This window comes from Pseudophryne corroboree, chromosome 6 (genome assembly GCF_028390025.1).
Source record: "Pseudophryne corroboree isolate aPseCor3 chromosome 6, aPseCor3.hap2, whole genome shotgun sequence".
Lineage (NCBI taxonomy): Eukaryota > Metazoa > Chordata > Amphibia > Anura > Myobatrachidae > Pseudophryne > Pseudophryne corroboree.
In genome coordinates this window covers 35,812,918-35,825,622 of record NC_086449.1, presented here as the reverse complement: position 1 = coordinate 35,825,622, position 12,705 = coordinate 35,812,918, and the positions used below count along the sequence as shown (strand labels likewise).

At 47.2% G+C, this 12,705-nt stretch overlaps 1 protein-coding gene across 1 annotated transcript; it reads right to left on the bottom strand.

The window, feature by feature from the left end:
- Positions 1-10,260: 10,260 nt before the first annotated feature.
- On the bottom strand, positions 10,261-12,178 carry LOC134934207 (tripartite motif-containing protein 6-like). The gene is made up of 3 exons (XM_063929695.1): positions 11,921-12,178; positions 11,246-11,776; positions 10,261-11,157 (listed from the first exon to the last, which is right to left on the bottom strand). The coding sequence occupies exons 1-3, from the start codon at positions 12,176-12,178 to the stop codon at positions 10,261-10,263; spliced, it is 1,686 nt and encodes a 561-aa protein (XP_063785765.1).
- Between the last annotated feature and the right edge of the window lie 527 nt (positions 12,179-12,705).

The window sequence follows — 12,705 nt, the reverse complement described above, 5'->3', positions numbered from 1 at the left end:
GTGGTCACTGGTCAGCAAAACTCTGCACTGTACTCCTCCTATATAATACTGGTGGTCCCCAGTCCCCACAATAAAGCAGTGTGAGCACAGATATATGCAGCACACTGAGCACAGATATGGAGCGTTTTTCAGGCAGAGAACGTATAATACTGGTGGTCACTGGTCAGCAAAACTCTGCACTGTACTCCTCCTATATAATACTGGTGGTCCCCAGTCCCCACAATAAAGCAGTGTGAGCACAGATATATGCAGCACACTGAGCACAGATATGGAGCGTTTTTCAGGCAGAGAACGTATAATACTGGTGGTCACTGGTCAGCAAAACTCTGCACTGTACCCAGTCCCCACAATAAAGCAGTGAGCACAGATATTTGCAGCCACATGAATAAAACTGAGAGGACGCCAGCCACGTCCTCTCACTATCATTTCCAATGCACGAGTGAAAAATGGCGGTGACGCGAGGCTCCTTATATAGAATACGAATCTCGCGAGAATCCGACCGCGGGATGATGATGTTCGGGCGCACTCGGGTTAACCGAGCAAGGCGGGAAGGTTCGAATCTGCCTCGGACCCGTGCAAAAAGGGTGCAGTTCGGGGGGGTTCGGATTCCGAGGATCCGAACCCGCTCATCACTAATATATGGCCCTCATTCCGAGTTGTTCGCTCGCAAGGCGAATGTAGCAGAGTTACACACGCTAAGCCGCCGCCTACTGGGAGTGAATCTTAGCTTCTTAAAATTGCGACCGACGTACGCGCAATATTGCGATTACAAACGAGTTAGCAGTTTCAGAGTAGCTCCAGACTTACTCTGCCTGTGCGATCATTTCAGTGCTTGTCGTTCCTGGTTGACGTCACAAACACACCCAGCGTTCGCCCAGGCACTCCCACCGTTTCCCCGGCCACTCCTGCGTTTTTTTCGGAAACGGTAGCGTTTTCAGCCACACGCCCCTGAAACGCCGTGTTTCCGCCCAGTAACACCCATTTCCTGTCAATCACATTACGATCGCCGGAGCGAAGAAAAAGCCGTGAGTAAAAATACTTTCTTCATAGTAAAGTTACTTGGCGCAGTCGCAGTGCGAACATTGCGCATGCGTACTAAGCGGATTTTCACTGCGATGCGATGAAAAATACCGAGCGAACAACTCGGAATGAGGGCCTATATACACACAAATACAAAAAGGAGGAAGCAGGCAAAAAGTGTATTCAACAAACACATCTACAGGACCTGTAGATGTGTTGTTGAATACACTTTTTGCCTGTTTAAAGACGCAGAGTGGCACTTCCTCCTTTCCGTATTTGTAGTTATTTGTTTCAAGAGGGTACCGTTGCTTACTATGGCCATCAGTGGGAGTGCCTATCCACCTCCATATATATATATATATATATATATATACATACATATCTACACATACATATATACAGTATATATATATATATATATATATATATATATATATATATATTAATCATGCATACATATATATATACATACATACATACAGTACACGTCTACTGTATATACACATGTATATATATCCTGTGTGTGTGTGTGTGTGTGTGTGTGTGTTTATGTGTATGTATGTATGTATGTATGTATGTATATATATACATGTGTATATATGTATGCACATGGATACATATGTACTATAATTAAAATAAAGTAAACTTTTATTAAGGACTCACAAGTGCCACCAGGAAGTAGCAGGCTGCAGAGGACGCTAGACAGCCATTAATAATATTCATGCGCCACTGTATCCCTCACACCCCTTTTTCTCCCCCCCCCTCCCCAATTCTCTCTCCCCCTATCTCCCACCCCTCTCTCTCCCCTACCCCCTCTCTCCCTCTCCCTCACCTCATCTCTCTCACCGCTCTATCTCCCCCCCTTTGCCACTCCTCTCTCTCCCCCACTTCCATCCCTCTCTCATCCCTATCTCACCCCTCTCCCCCTCCCACCTCTCTCTCTCTTTCTCCTCCCACTCTCTGGGGGTGATTCCAAGTTGTTCGCTCGCTAGCAGAGTTTAGCAGCTTTGCACACGCTAGGCCGCCGCCCTCTGGGAGTGTATCCTAGCTTAGCAGAAGTGCGAACGAAAGATTAGCAGAATTGCGAATAGAAAATTCTTTGCAGTTTCTGAGTAGCTCCAGACTTACTCTGCCATTGCGACGAGCTCAGTCCTTTTTGTTCCTGGTTTGACGTCACAAACACACCCAGCGTTTGCCCAACCACTCCCCCGTTTCTCCAGCCACTCCTGCGTTTTGAAACTCGAACGCCTGCGTTTTTCCGCACACTCCCATAAAACAGCCAGTTTCCGCCCAGAAACACCCACTTCCTGTCAATCACACTACGATCAGCACAGCGATGAAAAAGCTTTGTTATGCCGTGAGTAAAATACCTAACTTTTGTGTAAAATAACTACGCGCATGCGCTCTGCAAACCTTGCGCATGCGCAGTAAGCGAAAATCGGCAACGAGCGAACAACTCGGAATGACCCCTCTCTCTCTCCCACCACTCTCTCTCCCCTCCTTCCTACCTCCTCTTTCTCTCCCTTCCACCCGTTTCTCCCCCTTCTACCCCTGCCTCCCTCATCCCAGCCCTCTCTCTCTTCTCCCACCCCTTCTCTCCCCTCCCACACCTCTCTATCTCCCCTCCCACACCTCTCTATGTGTCTCTTCAACCCCTCCCATCCCATTATTTCTCTCTCTTACCTCTCTCTCGCTCCCCTCCCAACCCCCTCTCTCTCTCCCTCCCCTCCCACATCTCTCACTCTCTCTGTGCCTCCTTTTCACCTCCCCTCCCACACCTCTCTATCTCCCCTCCCACACCTCTCTATGTGTCTCTTCAACCCCTCCAATCCCATTATCTCTCTCTCCCACCTCTCTCTCTCTCGCTCCCCTCCCATTCTCTCTCTCTCCTCTCCCAACCCCCTCTCTCTCTCCCTCCCCTCCCACATCTCTCACTCTCTCTGTGCCTCCTTTTCACCTCCCCTCCCACACCTCTCTGTGTCTCCTTCTCACCCCATCCCTCTCTCTCTCCCAACCCCTCCCTATCCTTCTCCCACCCCTCTCTCTCCTTCAGCCTCTCCGCAGTGCCCTCTTCCTCCGCCCAAACAATGTGGCTCTTGTTGGCATGGGGGGTGGGCTGGGGGCAGGCTGGGAAAGAAGTCATGACATCTCTACCAGAATATGCTGTGCACACTGGACACAGATGGATAAGCCGGGAGGGGCGGATTGCAATGACGGGAAACTGCAGCGCTGCCCGGTTACCTATGTGAGGAGCAGCTGGGCCCTTCAGCTACCTAGCAGACAACACTAATGTGGTGGTGGAGCGACCGTGCAGAGGTTGCCAGCGGTTCTGCGCTGAATATACACTGTGTGAAAAAGAGTTTTTACAAATAACCACAGTGTGCCTCACACACACATGCCTCACTCACACATCCTGTGCCTCACACACACACACATGCTATTCCTCACACACACACACACACACACACACACACACACACACACACACACACACACACACACACACACACACACACACATATTGCCTCTCACACTGTCATTATCCTTTTGCCTGTGTGCTGCCTGCAGTTTCCTGTCCATGATCCGGCAAACTCCTGGTTTTCCTCCACTTTCTTCCTTTAACTCAGCCAATCGGAGCGCAGCAGAGGCTGCTGAGGAATACCTGCACTGATCAGGAAACTCCTCAGCACTGCAGACAGCACATACCTACCTACTTTTAAAAGTTAGAGGCCCATTTATCAACGAGTTTTATCATATGCAACGAGTTTTAAAACTCGATCAGTATGATAAATGGTGCTCCAGCCAATCAGCTCCTAACTGACATGTTTGAAAAATGACAGTTGGAAGCCGATTGGCTGGAGCACCATTTATCATACGCAACAAGTTTTCAAAATCATTGCATATGATAAAACTCGTTGATAAATGTGCCCCTAAGTTTCAGGGAGATTTTCTTTTGCACAGTGTGCTATTCGGTGTGTCATGCTCCGCCCAAAGGGTAAGCCTAGCTCCACCTATGGGTGTATCTATTGCCACTCAGGGGTGTGTCCCGCAGTGTCAGTCCTCTGAGACCCCACTCACCATGTCTCCATCTACGTCTCCCCCCATAACAGTGTCATCAGCCCCACTCTCCATGCTTACCCCATAGCAGTATCATCTCCCCCTGAGCCTCCTCTCTCCATTTCTCTGCCTCCCCTCCTGAGCACAGCACCACGTGTCCCCCAGCACAGTACTACCTCTGCCACATTAACCCCCTCTCCCTGTGTCACCCAGCACATTAAACCCCCTATGTCCCCAAGCACAGTTCTACCTCTGCCACATTTCCCCCCCTCCCCCCCCCCCCCCCCCCCCGTGTCACACAGCACAGTAACTTCCACTGTGACACACAGCTTCTGAGTAACACAGCATACAGCCAGGGCTGGTTCTAGCCCTTTTGGCACCCCGGGTGAAAAATAGGGGCATGGCTTCATACAGGGGGCGTGGTCAGTTACTCCCCCTGTAGAGTAGTGCCCCCATTTGTGCCCCTCGTAGGAGTAGCTCCACTTACACACAAAACAATTTATACTTACTATCCCCACTCCTGCATCCCGACTGCTGCAGACCTCCGCCAGCGCTGCTCCTCTCCTCGGATATATGGGACAGATAGACACTAGAGGTCAATAATGACCTCTAGCGTCTGTGTCAGTCCCACAATGCTGTGCGGTGCACGATGACGTCATCGCGCACCGCACAGCAAAGGTCCTCTCCATGGGTAGCGTCTAGTTCCCTCACAGCGGGGGACACAGCAGACACAGCGGGGGGCACAGTAGCGGATCTTGCCATGGTGCGGCGCTCTCCGGAAGGCATCGCCCCGGGAAAAAGTCCTGCTTGCCCGTGGCAAGATCCGCTACTGCATACCGCACTGCACACTCCGTGTCACCCACCCACCATTACAGCATCCCCCCATAGCAGCATGTGCAAGCAGGATTTAGCACTATCCGGCTACTCACCATTTCAGAAAGACTCTCAAGCTGAGATCTCTATCCCTAGAGTAGACGCTCAGCCCCCTCCATGTAATGTGTATGCAGGGGCGTATCTAGAGAGGAGGGGACCTGTGTGCAGTCTCCAGGTGTGAGCCCCTCCTCTCTTGTCCCATAGTCTACAGCTGTCTACAGCACATGGGCAAGTCTCTGAAAAAATTGCACGGCGGCCATTTTTCCGGAGACATGCACATGCGTTGTAGACTCCAGCACTGTGCCAGAGTCTCTAGTGCTCAGACAGACCACTAACAGTGCTGCTGCGGCTGCCAGCTACTGGACTCGGGAGAGGAGGTGGCCCACACCTGGACACAAGAAAGGTAAGTATAGAAGAGAAATGGGTGCGGTGTGGGCCCCCTCTGGACACAGGGACCCGTGTGCACCGCACACACTGCACCCATCACAGATACGCCAGTGTGTGTACAGGGTGAGGTCCTTTTGGCACACCCCCTACACTTCAGAACCATGCATACACAGTACAGAATCCAGAAGGAGCAGTGCAAAATTCAGGGGATTGTTTGAAACTTTCCGGGGCAGCAGGAGACTTCTCTGGAATTGGGAGTCTCCTGCAGGATGCAGGAGGGAAGACAACTATGAGACAGCAGCTGCAGAAGTCTTCTTAAAAAGATGTAGGTTTTTTCTTCTGTAAATTAACACTAATAGCCCAGCCCACGGCAGATCCATTGTGATCAGCCCACCTATGCATGGTCTCTGTCCCCTATTGATAGGGGAGCTCCTATGCAGGAGGGCCCACTGGAGACTTACCCTCAAGGGCGAGTTGGGCTGTGGAGATGCCTGTTGTTACATCAAATACCAGTATACCGGGTCTGTGGGCAGTAGCGCATCTTGCTACGGGCACGCAGGATTTTTGTCCGGAGTGCCGCCTTTCCGAAGGGTGCCGCCACCATGGCAAGATCAGCTACTGGTGGTGCCCCCTGGTGCTGTGCAGTGCTGACTGTGCAGTGCGCGATGACGTAATTGCACACTGCACTGCATTGTGGGAGCGGCACATAGACACTAGAGGTCATGATTGACCTCTAGTGTCTATGCGGTGCTATGGGAGAGACTTCATGACGTCTCTCCCATAGATCAGAGGAGTGGCGCCGGTGGCCGGACACGGAGGGCAGAAGCGGTCGGGAATCAGGAGCGGGGATGGTGAGTATCAATTAATTTATTTTCATTTTTTTTGTAATCAGCACAAACTAGATGGCACAACTCTACTGGGGGCAATACTACTGGGGGCTTATACTAGGGGGCACAACTCTACTGGGGGCAATACTACTGGGAGCATAACTGACCACGCCCCTTCATGAAGCCACACCCCTATTTTTCGCTTGGGGCGTCACAAGGGCTAGATCCAGCCCTATCTGTGGGAGCAGAATGTATCACAGGCGGCAGTCACTAATTACATGGTAAATAGTACAGAGTATACTGGCGCCGGCTTTAGAACCAAATAAGGGACGGTGATATATTAGAATAAAAAATTAGAACAATTTATTAACATACAATAAGAATATGATTAAAAGAGTATATATTAAGAACAGTTCTCTATCACATCTCAATTTTTGACAGAGAATTTAGGATTTAGACCACTGAGATCTCACTAGTAGTGCTGTGTACAGCTTCCGGTTAGGGCTCGTTCCTCAATAGTATTTGGTTCACTTTGAATGTTTATTAGTTACCCGGTCCTTATGGATGCAGTCCCCAAAGGATCTCAGTTTGCCGGAGATGATCCAAATAGCAGCATGGGGGTGGTTTCGGGTTCCAAAAATAGATAGTTTGTACAGTCCAAATGAGGTAAAGAGTCCAATTTGTAGCAGAGGTGACACAAGTGGATGCAATGCTAGTGGTCAATAATCCTTGGCTCAACGCGTTTTGCTGGTCTGATTGCTGTCAGCTTCCTCAGTAGCCCTTATGTGTTTATATACTCTATTCATTAGGCTGAGAGTAACAGCACCTGATGCATTCATCATACAATATAAAAAATGTCCCAAAAAAGCAGTAAAAATTGTGTCTAGAAGGCAATCCTATTTTATCACATCAACATTGGTAGTTATATATCCTAAAAACGAGTGTTATTTATCTATTATTCATTATAGAAGGGTAAAGTAAATAAAATCATTTCCTGATCATGTGACCGTCTCCCATCACGTGATCCGTGTTTGTCCTATCAGTGAATGGTGCTGATCGGACAAACACGGATCACGTGATCGGAGACAGTAAAATAGGATTGCCTTCTAGACACAATTTTTACTGCTTTTTTGGGACATTTTTTATATTGTATGATGAATGCATCAGGTGCTGTTACTCTCAGCCTAATGAATAGAGTATATAAACACATAAGGGCTCCTGAGGAAGCTGACAGCCATCAGACCAGCAAAACGCGTTGAGCCAAGGATTATTGACCACTAGCATTGCATCCACTTGTGTCACCTCTGCTACAAATTGGACTCTTTACCTCATTTGGACTGTACAAACTATCTATTTTTGGAACCCGAAACCACCCCTATGCTGCTATTTGGATCATCTCCGGCAAACTGAGATCCTTTGGGGACTGCATCCATAAGGACCGGGTAACTAATAAACATTCAAAGTGAACCAAATACTATTGAGGAACGAGCCCTAACCGGAAGCTGTACAAAGCACGCACTACTAGTGAGATCTCAGTGGTCTAATTCCTAAATTCTCTGTCAAAAATTGAGATGTGATAGAGAACTGTAACAGTTCTTAACAGAGGCAGAACTCTGTGAGGCAACGGAGTCATCTGCCGCCGGGCTCCTGCTCTGAAGGGGGCACCTCTCCTCCCATTCTGTGACACCATCGAATTAAGTTAATTGATAGCTGCCGCTGTCTTTACAGTGGCCGACTTCCTCACTGCTCCCTGCACCTTACTAATCGCACCCTCTTTATTATGCTGAATATACACATTTTACAAGGGTCACACCCAGGATTAGAAACCACAACCTATTACACTGGAATCAGTCACTGTACTGATGAAGCTGTTTGCTCCTGTATAGGAAATATGAGAATTTTAACTATATGAAGATACTTCTCTGACAATTACACGTAACTTCATATAGTTATAATTCTCATGCTTCCTCTACAGAAGCAAATAGCTTCTGATGTTAGTGTGACAGGTAATGGGTTCTAATCCTGGGTATGACTGCTAAGAAATGTGTGATTTCAAATAAAAGACAATAAAATGTATAAATGTATATACATTTTTTGCAGAACACTCCATACACACACACACACACACACACACACACACACACACACACACACACACACACACACACACATATATATACACACGCACACATACATACATATATTTATCTTAATATAGGAAATAGGGGGGCACCAATATCTATCTTGAATCCGGGCAGCTTTGACGAACTTACGCCACTGGTTCTTAATATATACTCTTTTAATCACATTCTTATTGTATGTTAATAAATTGATCTAATTTTTTATTCTAATTTATCACTGTCCCTTATTTGGTTCTACAACCGGCGCCAGTATACTCTGTACTATTTTGCTATATCTACCACAGGGGCTGACCCCCCCCCCCCCCCCTATACAGGCTGCCGCTGACAGCGCACTCATAACTTTTTTCTTTTGTACTAATTACACGGTATATGTGATTATGGTTACATCAGTGCTGTCACTGTTACCGTGATTACACATGTGAAGTAATGACCTGAGTAATAGCAGACTCCGAGAAATGTTGTACATAACAACTAACAAAGTTGCACTCAGTAAATGTGACTCTAATTTTGCATCCAGTTAATGCACAGGGGGCTCAGACATGACTGAGAGGATCTTCTCTATCTCACAGTGACTGGGGGAGATGTCCTACGCCTTGAAAAGTGATAAATTGCCCGGTAATAAAGTACCAGCCAATCTGCTCCTAACTGTCATTTTTCAAACCCAGCCTGTGACATGACAGTTAGGAGCTGATTGGCCGGTACTTTATCACCGTGCAATTTATCACTTTTCCAGGCTTAGAACATCTCCCTAGTGTCACAGCTTTACCATGAAGAGATGGGGTTTATCTTTAGTACAGCCAGATATCCTGCTCAGCTAGAAACAGTTATATGTTACAGAAATGCTGGGACTTGTAGTGATACAACAGCTACAGAGACGCCGGCTGTCTAATAATGCAATATTGCAGGAATAAACAATGAGCTTTATTAAGTACATCACTAAATAATCATTGAATAATAATTTGGACATTAGAGTTACATAGAAATAAAGTACTTTGTAAAAATCAGAACTATGGGGGTCATTCAGACCTGAGCGCTAGGCTGCGTTTTGCGCACAGTAGGTGATCAGGTCTAGACTGCACAAGCGTATGCACCGCAATGCGCAGCTGCGTCGCACAGGTACAAAGTGGATCGCCGCTCAGTGATGGGTTTGTGCGAAGAATCCATTCGCACAGGCGATTGCAAGGAGATTTACAGTAAGAAGGTGTTTGTGGGTGGTAACTGACCATTTTCTAAGAGTGGTTGGAAAAATGCAGGCGTGCCCAAGCGTTTGCAGGGCGGGTGTCTGACGTCAATTACGGTCCCGGACAGACTGCACAAAATCTGTTTGTACAGCTCGGCTGCACATGCGATCGCACACTTGCACAGCTAAAATACACTCCCCCCGTAGGTGGGGACTATCCGATCGCAGCGCTGCAAAAATTGCTTGTTAGCGATCAGGTATTGAATGACCCCTTATATGACTGATTTCTATTTACTCTGTCAGGAAACAGAGGGTAATTCCAAGTTGATCGCAGCAGGATTTTTGATAGCAATTGGGCAAAACCATGCTGCACTGCAGGTAAGGCAGATGTAACATGTGCAGAGAGAGATAGATTTGGGTGTGGTGTGTTCAATCTGCAATCTAAATTGCAGTGTAAAAATAAAGCATCCAGTATTTACCCTGCACAGAAATAAAATAACCCACCCAAATCTAACTCTCTCTGCACATGTTACATCTGCCTCCCCTGCAGTGCACATGGTTTTGCTCAATTGCTATCAAAAATCCTGCTGCGATCAACTTGGAATTACCCCCATCAATGGTAGAGACTATCAGACATAAAACACAATTACTGGGACACCGAATGCAGAACACATATGCACAGCTGTAGCTCCTCCCTCTGCCTCATTCTATTGGCTGAGTGTCTCACCAAACAGAGTCTCCTCCCTATGATGTCACCAGTCTGTGGGCAGATTTCTCATGGTGATTCCTCCCAACCCCTGACTCCCCCAGATATAGTTATACAACCTCCTCCCACTACCCATAATGCAGCATGGAGGGGCTCAGTGAGGGCGGCGGTGTAGGTGTGTAAGTGTCTGATGGGGTCACACAGAGAATAAAAGGACAGCTGTCCTGCCTCATAATCCAGATATACCCTGACTCTGTCACAGGGGATATTTTCAGGTAACAGGATCTCTGCGCTGTCATGTCTCACTGAGTACCGCTCATAATACCTACACAGACACCAGGATTTATTGTTATTATCTATAAATGAGCGACCTCCTTTCCTATCTATACTGGGATAACACATCCCGACCTTCCACCACACTGACTTACTGACATCCACCTCCCAGTAATGTCGCCCTGAGGAGAATCCCCTGGTGCTTATTACCTGATTACACTGAAATCTCTCTGGTGTTACTGGGCAATTCTGGTCTGTATATGATGGGGATACAGTTTTGCAGTCATCTGATATCACTAAATTATTACCAGCTGTGGTTACGTCCAGTAATAGGTCTGTAGGCTCCTGCACATAGAAGCATACATTTATCCCTGTTATTATGTCAGATAATGTGTGTAATGTCCCTGAGATGAGACCCACATCCAGATCTCCTACCATGCGTGTCTCTTCCTCTTCATTGTCCTCTTCATCATCAGTATACCCCTCCTCAGTATCCTCTTCCTCATCAGTATCCTCTTCATCATCAGTATACCCCTCCTCAGTATTCTCCTCATCATCAGTATCCTCCTCCTCATCAGTATCCTCATCAGTATCCTCCTCCTCCTCATCAGTATCATCCTTAGTATCCTCCCCCTCCTCATCCTCCGTTTCTTCCTCCTCTTCAGTATCCTCCTCCTCCTCCTCCCCCTCCCCCTCCTCAGAATCCAACTCTACAATATCCTCCTCAATATTTCCCTCCTCAAACCCCCCCCATATCTGATTCGTTTTGTGCAATAATCACTGGATCAGTCATGTTACTCAGCTCCACAGTAACACTCAAGTCCCCTGTGTCAGGTTCCTGTAAGACAGTCACTGGATCAGACATGTTACACAGCTCCTCAATGTGCCGCATCTTCCTGGACAGCTCGTCCTTCTTTATTTCAAACTGCCGGATCTGATCAGTAACTGAGAGTAAAACGCACTGTTCCTGCTTAGAGATCTCACTCAGGATTCTCTTCTCCAGATCTTCCAGCTGTCTCCTGATATCTCTAAACATGGTAGTGACTTTCTCTGTTATACACGCTGCTTTTCCCTGATCTTCTCTCCTGCACTCCTGCATACTCTGGACTCTTTTCTCAGTCTCTGCCCTCTTTGTGGTCAGTTTCTGCAGAACATCTCTTAGCTTCTCCTTCTTCTTCTCAGAGGCCTCATCCAGTGACTCCATCTGATGTCCTCTGTGTTCCCCAATCAGACAGCAGGACACACAGATACAGGCCGCGTCCTCAATGCAGTAATATCTGAAGAGCTCCTTATGGACAGAGCAGTTTCTGTTCTCCAAGGAAGTGGTGGGGTCAACTAAGATGTGTTCTTCTGACTTGCGGTGTGTCCTCAAATGTGTATCACAGAGAGAAGCTTCACACTTGAGGCATGTTTTAAAAGCAGGTACTGGAGATTGAACACAGTAAGTGCAGAACACCCCATTTCCCTCCTCTGGAATAGAACGGACATGTTCTGCTATGTTGCAGAGCTTCCTGTTTTTCTCCAGGGCAGGACGCTCCTTATACTCTTCTCTGCATTCAGGACAGCTATAAACTCTAGACCCCTCCTGTGCATTCAGCACACCATCAATGCAGACCCGGCAGAAGTTGTGCCCACATCTCAGGGTTACAGGATCTGTATAAATGTTCAGGCAGATGGAACAGTGCAGCTCCTGTCTCAGATCAGCAGACGCCATCGCTGACAGCATAAGAGTGAAATGAAAGTGAACTTTAACACTCAGAAATCAGTAGGGTCACATTTTGCACACAGGGCGAGGCTGAGCTTACCACTGAGATCATATCTACAAGTGTAGTTATAATAAAGAACACAGATAATACTTAAAGAGACATCATGCAGAAAAATGTACTGATTTGGGAGTAGACATTATGAAACTAAAGTCATATTGTTTATGATTTTTGCAATAATTATGTTAAATAATTAAAAACCAAAATCCCTCTTTAGAAATTGTGGGGGAGATTTTTTTCTGCCCTTCCCCTACAAAGGCAGTAGACCTGTTATGGCCAGGGACTGGCTTTCACTATTGCAGGAGATCCCATATACCTAGTGTCCCTCTCATAGTGAAATACATACCTGGGTGTCCGTAACTAGTGTGGAATTTGGGGAGGGGCTGCACTGCAAATATCTTGTGAGATTGGCGCAGGAAAGCAACACTGTAAATTAACCCTTTGTGGTGGCTCAATGACACTAACTGCCCTGGCAGCA

Excerpts from the sequence above, each read along its gene's own strand:
- LOC134934207 (XM_063929695.1), bottom strand. The coding sequence starts at position 12,178 with ATGGCGTCTGCTGATCTGAGACAGGAGCTGCACTGTTCCATCTGCCTG. Across the intron at positions 11,777-11,920 it reads TTCCAGAGGAGGGAAATGGG|AACAGAAACTGCTCTGTCCA; the intron begins GTGTTCTGCACT and ends ACTTCCTTGGAG. Across the intron at positions 11,158-11,245 it reads TGAGTAACATGACTGATCCA|GGGGAGGGGGAGGAGGAGGA; the intron begins GTGATTATTGCA and ends GATTCTGAGGAG.